This window comes from Spea bombifrons, chromosome 4, assembly GCF_027358695.1.
Source record: "Spea bombifrons isolate aSpeBom1 chromosome 4, aSpeBom1.2.pri, whole genome shotgun sequence".
Taxonomy (NCBI): domain Eukaryota; kingdom Metazoa; phylum Chordata; class Amphibia; order Anura; family Pelobatidae; genus Spea; species Spea bombifrons.
Genome location: NC_071090.1, coordinates 112,296,521 through 112,309,964, shown reverse-complemented (window position 1 = coordinate 112,309,964; position 13,444 = coordinate 112,296,521). Strand labels below are relative to the sequence as shown.

General features: G+C 47.7%; 1 protein-coding gene across 1 annotated transcript; it reads right to left on the bottom strand.

The window, feature by feature from the left end:
* Positions 1–4,577: 4,577 nt before the first annotated feature.
* Positions 4,578–5,978, bottom strand: POP7 (POP7 homolog, ribonuclease P/MRP subunit). The gene is made up of 2 exons (XM_053463497.1): positions 5,877–5,978; positions 4,578–5,273 (listed from the first exon to the last, which is right to left on the bottom strand). The coding sequence occupies exon 2, from the start codon at positions 5,268–5,270 to the stop codon at positions 4,884–4,886; it is 387 nt and encodes a 128-aa protein (XP_053319472.1). The 5' UTR covers positions 5,271–5,273; positions 5,877–5,978; the 3' UTR covers positions 4,578–4,883.
* Positions 5,979–13,444: the final 7,466 nt, after the last annotated feature.

The following is a 13,444-nucleotide window of genomic DNA, read 5'->3' as shown; positions in this document are numbered from 1 at the left end:
CTATAAGGTGTACATTACTTTATACAAAGCCGTAAAATTTTTACATTAGGTATGATGGGACTGTAACTCTAATTTTAAACAAATAAAACAAAAACACCCACAAAGGTATATATTTCTGTAAAGCAGACAACCCAGGCTATCCTATCAGGGGTATTTGGGCACTCTACATGCAGGTATTTTGCCACCAATCATTGTCAAAGGTGGCCACAGAAATTAGTTCCTGCGCTTTTTTCACCAACCCGTCTTAGTATTTTGTAGTATTCTTAGGATTGTTTGTACAGGGTATGTGTTACGGCAGAGAAATCTATCCTAAATTGTTCAGCCGCCTCTCCTGATTACGGAAATACCACATGCCTAGTTTTTTTGTGGTTTTCTGGACATTACAGGGCACAAACGGGACCATGCGCGTTATAGATTCCAAACATGAAATTTTCACATTTTGCTTTAGTAGACCTATGTTTCATTTGGGGCTGTTTAGCACCCCCCTAATTATAAGTTTCCCCATAAAAGTATATATTTCCTTAAAGCAGACAACCCAGAGTGTCATCAAGAGCATTTGGACAATTTTCATGCAACCATGTGGCCGCCAATCACTGCCAAAGTCAGCCGTAGCAATAATTTCATGCGCTTTTTTCACTAACACATCTGTATATGTTATGGCAGAGAAATCCAGCCTAAAGTGTTCAGCCGCCTCTCCTGATTACGGAAATACCCCACAAAAAATAAGTATAACGGAAATTTCATAATCTACCTTGGTGTGGTAGATCATGAAGCACTCATCGATGCAGAGTCCTGGCAAAAAGGGACAGGAAGGGCAGTGGTACCTGGAGTCCTTCCTAATACCCTTTTTGTAACAGACTCTGCATCTTTTCTGAGGCTTCTATTTGGCACCAGTGGTGGGGATTGTAGAAGGAAAATGCCTGCCGGTAAGACGCAGGACATTCTCATCCTGCATGTTAGGGATTGGCTGCTCAAAGAGGATATCCTTCAGGATTTTGAGCTGGAACTCTAGGAAGGTGTAGATCTTCCCAGTGGCACATTTCTTGTACAACACATATGTGTTGTACTTGGCAACCTGGGTGAGGTAAATGGCCACCTTTTTGTACCAGGTCTTGGTCTTACGCAGCACCAGGTACGGCTGCAGACACTGGTCAGAAAGATCTACACCCCCCATGTTCTTGTTGTAATCGGTGATGCACTGAGGCTTGAGCCCCTGAGCATCACCTTCCCCACGTACACTGACAGGTACCACCTTCTCGTTGTATATAGTGGAGAGGATATACACATCCTTCCTGTCAGCGTACCGGAGGGCCAACAGCTCCTGACTGCGCAGAGCACTGGTAGTGCCACGCCTCTGCTTTGGGTATGTAAGGTTTTTAGGATAACCTTTGCGGGTTGGCCTAACAGTGCCACATGCCGGGATCTGCTGTAAAAATAAAAAATGAAACAAATCTGGGCTGGTATAAAAGTTATCCACCCAGAGGTGGTAGCTCTTATTCAAATAGGGGGACAGCAGGTCCCACACTATCTTCCCACTAGTACCCACAGATTGTGGGCAGCCAGGGGGATCAAGGTGACTGTCCTTCCTTTCGTAGATTCTGAAGGAAACAGTATATCCCGTCCCACTCTCGCAAAGTACCTGTTCCGGGGCATTATTTGGGAAAAAGCAGGGGTGGATATTATGGGATCTGTGCTCCAATATGATCGTATAGTGGGCTTTTTCACAATGCCCATCATAAGGGTCAGGGCCCAAAATTTTCTAATTTCATGGGAGTCAGTGGGGTACCAGGTCTGGCTTCTGTCTCCTTGGTCAGCTGCCTGACACTGGGCTGCATAGATGTTTGTTTGAGCTGCTAGCAGCTCAAAAAACTCGGGGGCAAACATTACATTGAAAAATGACTTTGGCTCACTAGCATCAATGTCACATCTGATGCCAGGAGTCCCAGTAAAAGCAGCGATTACTGGGTCTATCATATTTGGGGGCACCCAATTATATTTAGAGTCAGGCTCTCCACACCTGGCTTTAGCAGATGGACCCTGACTCGTCATTATCTGAGGCACAGCTAGATTCATCAGATATTGGATCAATATCTGACGCAGTCAGAGTGGCTTCGTCATCAGACTGAGTGAGGAAGTCATAAGTCACGTTGCGCCATTGTACACGACACCTACCTACCCAATTTCTAAAACACTACACTATCCCCAATTCCCTCTAACCACCCACCAAACTAAACCCAATTTTTTTTTTGAGGATTATGGGGAGGAAAGGGTGGGTTGATTTTGGGTAAGACAGGTATTTGGGGGTTTATATATGATGTGGTTTTGCACTAAACACTGCAGCTCTGCAAGATGATCTCTCTCTCTCTCCGATCACAATAATGGAGGAGAGAGGAAGAGCATCTGCAGTAACGTTCACACGATCGCTGTGAGTGGTCATCACAGCGATCATGTGACATTACTGCCGGATGTGTGGCACTGGGGGACTACAATTCCTATGATTCTCAGCCAGCCAGGTGTCCACCATAATGCTGCCTGAGCATCATTGGAAGAGAAGTCCACAGCAACAGAACATTAGCCTCCCTCCTAGGACCCAAGTTACACACACCTGCCCATAAACACACATACACTGTCCTTACACACACCTGCCTATAAACACACATACACTGCCTTTACACGCACATATACACTGTCCTTACACACACCTGCCCATAAACATACATATCCACATACACTGCCCTTAAACACCAGCTAACAAATAACTTTACTGCTCTTACACACACATACACTGCCTTTACACACACATATACACTGTCCTTACACACACATATCCACATACACTGCCCTTAAACACCAGCTAACAAATACCTTTACTGCTCTTACACACACCGGCCCATACAAACACATACACTGCCCTCATACCCCTTTCCCCCATCTCTTACCTCTTCCTCCATCCTGTGGTGGGAGCGCAAGGCCTGTCACTTGAGAGCTCGCTTTACTGCTCCCTCATCACTACGTGCCGGCTATTGCTGCTGAGCGCAGGGATGACGTCATATCCCCGCATTATTTAACGGCGGGTAGTGATGAGGGAGCAGTAAAGCGAGGTCTGAACTGACTGACTAGAGCTGTGCGCAGTGATCATCCCTGGGCTCCCCATGTTTTTTGGAAGGTGGAGAAACTATTTTTCTTCTCCTGATCTGTTTGTGCTGATCACAATGTGATCAGCAAGCTGGGCTCCATAGCCCAGCATCACAACTTACAATAACTGTCATCAGCCAGCAGGAGGAGCAATAGGCAGGGTCTAGAAAGATCCCGCTTAGTCTCTCCCGTCCTCGAGCGAACTTCCGACGGGTGTCAGCAGCGACGCTTACCGGAATGGAAGGCCCGATCGCGTGTAACAGAGCTCCATACATGGCCTGATCTCCCGTGTAGAGGCCGGGAGATATCTCTGCTGCTGCAACAGTCAGGACGTACCAGTAAGTCCTAATGGGCTTCTTGCCGCAAGTTTTAAGTTCGTGCCGGCACACCTTAAACGGCTTAACAAAGATCACGTCAACAAAGACAAAATCTGCCTAAAACTATTAGTACAAACAGTATGACACACAGAGTCTCCTGGTTTGGTTAGAAGAGTCCCGATTCCTCAGGACAGTTGGCCGCTTTGCATCGGCAATGCCTATATCCTCACACGCCATGCGGCAGGCCGGGGCGTGATGTCACCGGCGTGTAAATGGAAGCCCCTGCCATACTTTTCTATCCTTAGAAATATGTAGAGATAAAAGTCTTCATGATTTATTTCTGCTCACCTACCCACAATCCTCTGCTACCCGGGAAGCCACTGCTCACGCCACGGGAGCCCTTGGAGATTCACCGCGATGATGTCATGTGTGATACAGCGCAAACGTGTAAATATTTCTGCCATCAGAGGACCCGACAAGCCACATTTTGAATGGGGCAGATTCACAGGGCTGTGGTTTGATGCAGTTTAAGGGGGTTTTGCTTTACTGAGAGGGTGGTAGATAAGTGGAGCAGCCTCCCAGCAGAAGTGGTAGAGGGTAATACAGTGAGGGTATTAAACATGCATGGGATAGACATACGGCTCCTGCATCTAAGACGAGACCAACGACTGATTAAGCTGACAGCAGGAGAAATGGGTCACGAGACGGGGGCCAATCTGCTGACCGGGAGACTCTCGGTAAAACGAGAAAGGTCAGATTTTTAGGATCCCGGGGTAATCAGATCTTAAGGGGCAGATTGGGGCTGCATTTTATTACAGGGTGAAGCCGTTTCAAGCTAATATAGCGATCTTCCACGGATGAGACAAGCGGCGACTAGATCAGACTCCCCGTGGCACCGGATCACGCGACATTCAACAATAAAGCAGACGAAGCCCAACGCAGCAGACGATCCAGCAAATCGCCATGGGAACCACACTGAACTTTTACACAGACTCCACGCGGTACATTGGAAACAGACAAACCAATGCATTCCAAATGAAGGATGCATTCCTATGACTCCCAGCCGCTCCGATGATGCATCGCAAAGATCTTTATTATTACATAAAATTATCTTTCCAGCAAGAAAAAAAAAAAAAAACACGAGAGAAATGCCAGCCCCGGCTTCGCCAGCTCACCAAATCATCACGGATTTAATGTTTATGATGGGCTACAGGGATCACATGACTGGAGCCGGTGTGTGTCGATCTGTACGTGAGCACTTCCCTAGGCCACGCACCCCCCTGTTTAATCACACAAGGCTGTAGGGCCTTTAGCACTAAATGCGCTGCAGCCAATCGGTTCCATACAGGGTGTATCAGAATCCTGGCGGTTTGTTCCATACAGGGTGTATCAGAACACCGGCGGGGTACATTGACATGGGAACCCGAGGTGTCAGTTGGCAGGAGCCCTGTACACACGGATGTGGATGGCGGAGTTGTTCCTGCTCTTGGATCCTGGCTCCAGATCCTCTCCCCCCTCCGGCTCCATGTCATCTGTCAGTTCGACCGTGGAGGTGGTGGCGGAGATCAGAAGGGTGCCGGGAGCCGAGGCCTGGAGCTGCAGGGCCAGGTTAATGGCACGGCCGATGGCGAGGCCCAGGCCATGGACCCTCAGCTCGCCATGGTCTCCGGCTTCAAGGAGCCGGCGGCAGCGGCCCAGCTGGGCTCGGAAGTCTGTTTTCGTATTGACATAGATGTCGTTGGGTCCGCGGGGCGGGCGAGGGGCCGGTCGGCGGCGCCGGTGAAGTGTTTGCTGCGGAGCCGGAACCTGGTCAGCCATGTCCTGAAAGAAACAGAAGGAGAATCAGACGCTTTATCCCAAACCAAGTCCTTTAATCGGTTAAAATAAAAAAACGTACAAAAAAAAAAAAAGTTTTAGGTAAAACGGGAGGTTTTACCCCAAAATACTCCATTCTATCAATAGGGGAGGTACCTGACAACTCCCGGGGCCCCCTGGGGCAAAAAGAGGCCCAATTTGTGCCCCACGCCGGGGCACCACACATGAATATTTGGGGTCAAACAATTATTTGGGTTACCTTGACAACCACATCCCATAATCGTGGGAAGTTCCCAATACCAGCATTTTCCATAATGGGAATTTATCATTTGCGCCATCACTGCAAGCTGCACGGTCGAATAAACCCATGAAGTTAATGGCACAAAGCGCATGCGCGACGGAGCTCCCAGGGCCGCTCCATATCTGGAATATGCTTTTTTGCAGATTTCATTTAACGCGGGGCGGCGGCAACGTAGTATTTGCCCTGAGACCATCATGCCTCCAATACCCTTAACCCCCGTCCCTCCGGTTACCCCTGCCCCGTAAACCCCCGTCCCTCCGGTTACCCCTGCCCACCGCTTCCAACCCCGCTCGGGATTTTTCTCTCACCTGTAACACGCCGCGGCTCCCGGTCACGTGACCCACACGTTGCGCCAACAAGAAGGTTTGGCTGAGAGCAACCAATCAGCGAGAAGCAGCTGAACACGCCCCGGCTGCCTGTTAATCACCCTCCTCCTCAATGAGCCCCTTCCTGGCTGCTGCGTGCGTCACGCGGGGCCGGGCCTGCATGTCAGCCCACCCCCCTTTAATTACAAACCCCCGGGGTTTCCGACGGGTTCCCGCGTAATTTCCACCCCTCTGCAAATCACGGGATAGTCAACCCCCTACCGTATTCTTCCCCACGCCCTCTGATATTCTCCCCCAGTATAATGCCCCACACCCTCTGATATTCTCCCCCAGTATAATGCCCCCACACCCTCTGATATTCACCCCTCAGTATTCTGCCCCACACCCTCTGATATTCACCCCTCAGTATTCTGCCCCACACCCTCTGATATTCACTCCTTAGTATTCTGCCCCACACCCAATGATATTCACCCCTCAGTATTCTGCCCCACACCCAATGATATTCACCCCTCAGTATTCTGCCCCACACCCTCTGATATTCTCCCCAAGTATTCTGCCCCACACCCTCTGATATTCTCCCCAAGTATTCTGCCCCACACCCTCTAATATTCTCCCCAAGTATTCTGCCCCACACTCTCTGATATTTGCCCCTCGGTATTCTGCCCCACACCCTCTGATATTCACCTCAGTATTCTGCTCCACACCCTCTGATATTTGCCCCCTCAGTATTCTGCCCCACACCCTCTGATATTCACCCCAGTATCCTTCCCCACACCCTCTGATATTTGCCCCTCAGTATTCTGCCCCACACCCTCTCATATTCACCCCAGTATTCTGCCCCCCATCCTCTGATATTTGCCCCTCAGTATTCTGCCCCACACCCGCTGATATTCACCCCAGTATCTTGCCCCACACCCTCTGATATTCGCCCCTCGGTATTCTGCCCCACACCCTCTGATATTCACCCCTCAGTATCTTGCCCCACACCCTCTGATATTCGCCCCTCAGTATTTTGCCCCACACCCTCTCATATTCACCCCTCAGTATCTTGCCCCACACCCTCTGATATGTTGCCATTTAATCGACAATGGGGTTTGTGTGAGGGTTGAATCCAGGAGTCTGCAGCCCCACAGCCGGGGCAGGAGCCTAAGGTACAGCAGTCAATATCAGACCCGGCTTGGAATGCCAATTATTCCGGGATAGCAAGGAAGCCATTTTTAGGACCCAAATTTGGCTCCAATATTCCACTGGAACTCACTGGAATCCATCGCTAGATCATTCACGGCCGCCTGTTACCTTGACGATTACGTGCATTGAGCTGTACGTTAGGGGCAAGATGCTGCCTGGGCGTATGACTCCCGGATCGGGGCAGTTAACACAGCTTCTGGGGCAGGAGGGGCATTTCTGCTGCAGATCCCTGTGCATTAGGGATGCTGGGTGCGTGCTAATGAAAGCAGTGTTGGAGGGCCCCTCCGAAGTAAGGGCCCCATAGTAACCGCCCCGTAGCAACACCGCTGTTCGAGAAACATTCACTTCCCTGCAGTCACTGCTCCCTGCGCTGGTGGCTGATCAGACCGATTTGGTTATCGGACACTAGGTGGCGCTCCTTACATTTGGAATTGAATATGACATTCATGATATTAAATCCTTGCTCTTCATTCTCTTCCCCTGACGAGCCCACCGAGTAACGTACCGGTGCCCCCCCCCAAGTAACGTGCTGGTGCCCCCCCAATTAATGCATTGTCCCGGAATTGAAACACTTAATTTTTGTTTGTTTTTTTTTTAGCGGAGGAGAGCGATGCCAAGCGGTCACTCATGAATACGTTTTCAGCAACCGCTCGGCGCCCCTCACTCTTCTCTGCCGCGCGCACCAAGACAGAGACCTCGCGTTCCCACCACAGGACCTCTACAAGGTAAGTGAGCTACAAAGGGTGGGGTGGTAGCTAGTGAGGAAGGGGGCAGTAAGACTATTGAAATAAAAAAAGAGAACATTAATGTGTGAATGAATTGTGTGAATGAGTGACAGTATGAATTAATGTGTGGGTGAATTATGTGAATGAATGAGATTATGAATTAATGTGTGGGTAAATTGTCTCAATGAGTGAGAGTATGAAATAATGTGTGGATGAATTTGTGAGAATGCATTAATGAATATGTGTACATTGTGTGAACGAGTGAGAGAAAATATGATTGTGTGAATGAATTATGTGAATGAAAGTGTGAATTAGGGAGTGTGTAAACGTTTGTGTGTATCATAGATGTATAATTGATTTGTGGAAAGGCAAAGATGGCACAAGCAGGGTGTTTATGGGACAAATATGTCATATGATGGGCTGTTTGGGGACAAAGATGGCCAAGTCCTATGTGTGTAATTTGGGTGGTGGTCAGGATCTATGTGGGGAGTGTGGATGCCAGGGCTGGCTTTTAAGTTTGCAACCTGTGATCTATGCCTGTAATTTAGGGTTTTATCTATACCTTTAATGCTGAGTTTATATGTGAATTCCAGTTGATCTATACCTGCAAAGCAGGATTTGTGTGTTATTCTGTAGATCCATATCTGCTATGCTATGTTTCCATAGATTAATTATGTATGCCTGCAATACAGCGTTTGTATGTCTTATTAAGTTGATCAATACCCGCAATGCTGTATCCATGTGGTGTTTATTTGATCTATACCCTCAGTGCTGGGTTTACATGTGATTTCCAGTTGATCTATACCTGCAATCCTGGGTCTGTGTTCTGTTGATCTATACCTGCAATGCTATGTTTCCATACATTATTATATACCTGCAAATACAGAGTTTGTATGACTGATTCTGTTTATTTGATCTATACCTTAAGTGCTGAGTTCAGATGTGAATTCCAATTGATCTATACATGCTATGATTCTATACATTATTTATGTATACTTGCAAATATAGTGTTTTTAGGTCTTATTCAGTTCATCTATAACATGCCCCCCCAACTGTCACGATTTGGGCGGGACAGTCCCGATTTTTGGTCTCTGTCCCGCCTATCCATACCTTTGTCCTGCTTTGCAGAGGTAGGATGAGGCGAGAGCCGTTCTCACCTCAGGTGCAGCTTGGGGGCTGCACAGCCCCTCAATCAGCAGCTGCAGTCTGCAGGACTAGTTGGGAGATCACAATCTCCCTCTAGTCGGCTCAACATAAGGGAGTGCGAGGCCTGTCACTTCATACCGCTCCCTAATCACTACCCGCCGGCATGTGACGTCATCCCTGCGCTCTGCAGCAATAGCCGGCACGTAGTGATGAGGGAGCAGTAAAGCGAGGTCTCAAGTGACAGGCCTTGCGCTCCCACCACAGGATGAAGGATGGTGGAAGAGGTATGAGAAAGGGTGTAATCGCAGTGTATATGTATGTATGTGTTTGTAAGCTTGTGTGTGTAAAGGCAGTGTGCATGGAGAGGCGTGTGTAAGGGCAGTGTATGTGTATGTGTGTGTGTGTGTGTGTATAAACGGTGCTGTTGTTGACTACTCTTCCAATTACACATTATGCATTATGGTGGACACCTGGCCGGCTGAGCATCATGGGAATTGTAGTTCACAACTAGCATCTGCAACTTTAGCTACTGTTAACTCCACTTCCCATGACGCTCAACCGGCATCAAGGAAGTATTATGTCTGGCTGAGCCTCATGGGAATTCGATGTGTTCTCTACATTTAATATGCATGACTGTGCTGACAAAGCTGTAGCGTGTTTTAAGTAGTGATGCAAGCGCAACATTGTAATGTACGATCGCTTGTAATGAAGAGTTCCGCGAGTGCGAAAAAAAGTGTCCCTCTTTCACGTTTGGAATGTTGGGAGGTATGTATACGTGCAAGCGCTGTTTCCATGTGTTGTTGTTGTGTTGTTTATTTGATCTATAACTGAACTACAGGGAGTAAAAGAGAGGAATGACTTAGTGAATGAGGGGGCAGAGGGACTCTGGGGATGATTATGGGGAGAGAGGACCTCTCAATGTCATGGTCAGGGGCAGAAGGAGGGAGGGATTGCATGCTATGGAGCTGCTCCCAATTTTTTCAATATAAAATATATTGTCAGCAGGGGCTAATATTAACCCCTTAAGCATAATGGGCAGTCCCTAAACCCATTGAAAACAATGCATTTTGAGCCTGTACATTTACAGGCTTTGTCATTAAGGGGTTAATATATATTATCAGCAGGGGCTAATATATAATATTTATTGGCATCAGGGGGTAATATTAAAGAAACTGCCAGTTCAGCTGTTATTTTGAAGTCGTATTTCAATCATAGTCTTTACTTCAAAGAGATAAGTACATATTATGTAGTAAAAAATGCACGTCTAACGCAGATATATATAGATAGATAGATAGATAGATATATAGATATATATATATATATATATATACACACACACACCTGTGTGTGATCTCATGGGCTTCATAGTGTGTCCCTGCATGCTAGAAATACAATGTGGTCACGCTATCAGTAACGTATCGGCGCCCACCCAGTATGGCAGCCAAAATCATGGGGTGCGGGGAGGACCGGCCCCGTTTGTACGCAGATCCTCACACGAGGGGTAGCGCAGGTCTGTTATTCTGGGAGTAGGAGATGGGAAACCCCTCTGCCAGGGACAGAGCACTCTATTGGGGCAATTGGGCTCCCTGGTGCAGCCCAGCCTCTGAAGTATATACTACAGTGCCCCTCCTAAATGCACCACTGGTCCTATGAGCTGACAATCTATAATATATATATATATAATCTCTCTGTGTTTTCCTCCCCAGTTCTAGATAACGAGGCACATGTTATTGACGATGCCCGCGTATTATCTGATATAACGCATTGCTTTATTATCAGGGCTGCAGGATGGATCTGAGCGGTAGATCAGACATCCTGATTCCTGAAGCCCCAGGAGCCACCTCCCCCCGGGCTGCCTGTCTGCCCCGGAGGAATAAACCGTCATTTATTATCATCCATCCCGGCTTCCCCTCTGAATTCTTTGATATAAACCTTTTCATCCCCGCAGAATGCGATGTCTGATCTCCAGAAGCGAGCCGGCGGTGGAATGAATAAAGCTAATCACTGCCGGCGGGGAGCGGCTCCTTCCTGCACGTCTGTGAGCTCGGCGCCGGGCTCTTTAAACAAACAGGGATAGACTGCACAGGAGCCACAAGCGGCCCGACAGAGCCCGCATTATACAGGACCTCGTCTTACTGCTTCAGACCCAGCTCTGATATCTCAGAACCCCAGAACCTGCCGGCAGATCGGCCCCCCGGCGGCCCATCCAGTCTGTAACGACTCAAACATTAACCAGTTTTCGGTTTCGTCTTAGATTCAGGAGCCGTATGTCTATCCCATTCATGTTTAATACCCTCTACCACTTCTGCTGGGAGGCTGTTCCTTGTATCTACCACCCTCTCAGTATTACCCTCTACCACTTCTGCTGAGAGGCTTTTCCACGCTCTCAGTAGGGTTCCTCATGTGCTTGCCCCAATCATTGTGGAGGCTTCCACTGTACCCCTGTCTGGCACCAAAACCACCCCCGGGCCAAGAGCATAGATGCAAATAATATTGCGCTTCAGAAAAATATCCAAAAATGACCAATAAAAATACTTTTTACACTATATTTTCAGGTCATTAGCTGCCTTCTCAAAAGCCGTGATGTGTAATAATAAAATATACTAATCATCCCCCAAAAGGGATACATCTACAGAATAATAAACCGGCGTTCTGTTGTCCAGCTGGTTCCGGACGACATAAATCCAGATTCTACCGAAAAAATCAAGTGAAAAAAATAGCTTTCTTAAAATTAGATAAAAACTCCAGCTGACCAGGAAAAGATAGTAAGTACAGAGATTATTAAATAATCATGTATATGTATATATTTCTCCTTTCTTAAAAACGATTTTATTTCTCTTTTTTAGCACTAAAAAGACTTAAAAAAACGATGCCTTCTGGGTTATTAATCAGTTTTCTAGCAATTTAACGATCTGTGAAATTCCCATTCATTGAAATAACATTTCTCCCTAGACCTTCGTTATTCAGAAAGTCTGGCTGGGTGATTAAGACTGAGCCATGCTAATGTTTCCCTCTGGCAGTGTGATAAGTCACTCACTCCCATTCCCATCACACCTTGTTTCAAAGTGTGACAATTACATTAGGCTAAAAACTAGAACACTTTTAGAGAAATAAAAGAGCGAAGTATTTTTAAAAATGTTTTCTATCTGATGCTAGAAATGAAAAGATTCAGCGTTCAGTACAATAAAAAGGCAATGCGTGCGGACCAACTGTAATACCTAGAATGGCCAGGAGGTGGCAGTCTGAGGACTGTTCAAAACAGACACCAAAGCAGCAGATCCGCTCACCGAGGGTCAAAAATCCTCCAAAATACAGCAGAGACGGAGCTGCGGGATTTACTTCTATTACTTACTGCCAAGCAGAGAAGCACGGACAAAGCCCCTGTATAATGTATAGCTAAATGAGCGAGCCGGCCCCGTATAATGTATAGATAAATCAGTGACCGGCCCCCTGTATAATGTATAGATAAATCAGTGACCGGCCCCCTGTATAATGTATAGATAAATCAGTGACTGAGCCAGCCCTGTATAATGTATAGATAAATCAGTGACTGAGCCAGCCCTGTATAATGTATAGATAAATCAGTGACCGGCCCCTGTATAATGTATAGATAAATCAGTGACCGGCCCCCTGTATAATGTATAGATAAATCAGCGAGCCGGCCCCTGTATAATGTATAGATAAGTCAGTGACCGGCCCCCTGTATAATGTATAGATAAATCAGTGAGCCGGCCCCTGTGTAATATATAGCTAAATTAGTGACCGGCCCCTGTATAATGTATAGATAAATCAGTGACCGGCCCCCTGTATAATGTATAGATAAGTCAGTGACCGGCCCCCTGTATAATGTATAGATAAATCAGCGAGCTGGCCCCTGTGTAATGTATCGATAAATCAGTGACCGGCCCCCTGTATAATGTATAGATAAATCAGCGAGCCGGCCCCCTGTGTAATGTATAGATAAATCAGTGACTGGCCCCTGTATAAGGTATAGTTATTCCTTTAGGGAATCAACCCCTCTGTGATGAGCAGGGCCGGCCCGACAATGGAGCCCAGAGGGGGACAACTGCTCCAGGTGGCACTTTTGGACGCACGGTACTTTGCCGGCCCAATTGCTTTTTTTTTTAAAGCGGAAGTGAGAGGGGTGCCGAGCGGTTCTTGCTTACCAAGTTGTCAGTACCCGCTCGGCGCCCCTCTCTCTCCTCTGCGAGCCCTCTAGCTCGGTCTCGGTGCCGGCTTGTAATGCTGAGCGCCGTAAGATGACATAGTTTCCGGCGCTCAGCATTACGAGCCGGCACCAAGACCGAGCAGGGAGACTCGCCGCAGGACTGCTGAAAGGTAAGTACAAGGAGGCGGGGGGGGGGGGGGGCGCGGTATTTTAAACTTTGCCCCAAGCGGCATTTTGTCTTGGGCCGGCCCTGGTGATGAGGCTCCCGGTTTGATGTATGTGACTGACCTCAGGATGGGGCTCTGTCTGGTTGGGTGACTGCA